Source organism: Numida meleagris, unplaced genomic scaffold (assembly GCF_002078875.1).
Source record: "Numida meleagris isolate 19003 breed g44 Domestic line unplaced genomic scaffold, NumMel1.0 unplaced_Scaffold1072, whole genome shotgun sequence".
NCBI lineage: Eukaryota > Metazoa > Chordata > Aves > Galliformes > Numididae > Numida > Numida meleagris.
The window spans coordinates 6456-7719 of NW_018362859.1; the positions used below are offsets into that span (position 1 = coordinate 6456).

Consider the following 1264-nt stretch of genomic DNA (forward strand, 5'->3'; position numbering starts at 1 on the left):
GGACGGGGATGGGGACAGGGATAGAGGGGACAGTAGGGACGGGGATGGGGATGGGGAAGGGAATGGGGAGGACAGGGACAAGAGAACAGGAATGGGGACAGGGACAGGAAGGATGGGGAGGGGGGGACAGTGGGGACAGCAATGGGAATAGGGATGGGAAGGACAGGGATGGGGGGGATAGTGGGGCCAGGGCCAGGGGGGACCGGGTTACAGGGGGACAAGGACAGGGACGGGGACAGGGACAGGAGGAACAGGGACAGAGGGACAGTAGGGACAGGGACGGGGACAGAGATTGGGGGGACAGGGTTAGGAGGAACAGGGACAGGGATGGGGACAGGGACAGTGGGGACAGAGGTCAGGGACAGAGGGACGTTGGGGACAGGGACGGGGACAAGGATGGAGGGGAAGGGGATGGGCAGGACAGTGGGTTCAGGGACAAGGGGGACAGTGGGGACAGGGACAGAGGGGACAAGGATGGGGGAGTGGGTACAGGGATGGGGACAGGGATGGGGACAGGGACAGGAGGGACAGGGAGGGGGACACAGTGGGGACAGAGGACGGGGGGGACAGGGATGAGAACAGGGGGATGGGGGGGGTAGGGATGAGAGGGACAGTGGGGACAGTAGGGCCAGGGATGGGGACAGGGCCAGGGACATGAACAGGGACGGGGATGGGGACAGGGACGGGGATGGGGACAGGGACGGGGATGGGGACAGGGACGGGGATGGAGATGGGGACGGGGATGGGGACAGGGACAGGACAGGGATGGGGACGGGAATGGGAACAGGGATGGTGATGGGGACAGGGATGGGGATGGGGATGGAGATGGGACAGGAACGGGGAGAGGGACAGGACAGGGACAGGGATGGGGATGAGGACAGGAATGGGGATGGGGATGGGGACGGGGATGGGGACGGGGATGGGGACAGAGACAGGGACAGGGAGAGGGATGGGGACAGGGATGGGGATGGGGACAGGGACGGGGACAGAGACAGGGACAGGGATAGGGACGGGGATGGGGACGGGGATGGGGACAGAGACAGGGACGGGGATGGGGACAGGGACGGGGACATCGAGAAGGGCCAGAGGGGCCAGGGAGGTGACCCCGGGGACCGAGGGCGGCGGCCTCACCACGTCCACCTGCAGCAGCAGCACCCGCAGCGCGTAGCTCCCAGCCAGCGCCCGCAGCCGCTCGTGGATGTAGTCGGGGTGAAGGTGGTGGTAGCGCAGACTGAGGGGACAGCGCGGGGTGACACGGCCGGGG

At 66.7% G+C, this 1264-nt stretch overlaps 1 protein-coding gene across 1 annotated transcript in view; it reads right to left on the minus strand.

Moving 5' to 3' along the window:
• ERCC1 (ERCC excision repair 1, endonuclease non-catalytic subunit) overlaps nucleotides 1-1237 on the minus strand; it is a gene marked incomplete at both ends in the record, with an annotated part of 5506 nt that extends 4269 nt beyond the window's left edge. Inside the window, 1 exon segment of the mRNA XM_021381764.1 lies at nucleotides 1132-1237. Coding sequence (XP_021237439.1) covers nucleotides 1132-1237 — 106 coding nt within the window.
• Nucleotides 1238-1264: the final 27 nt, after the last annotated feature.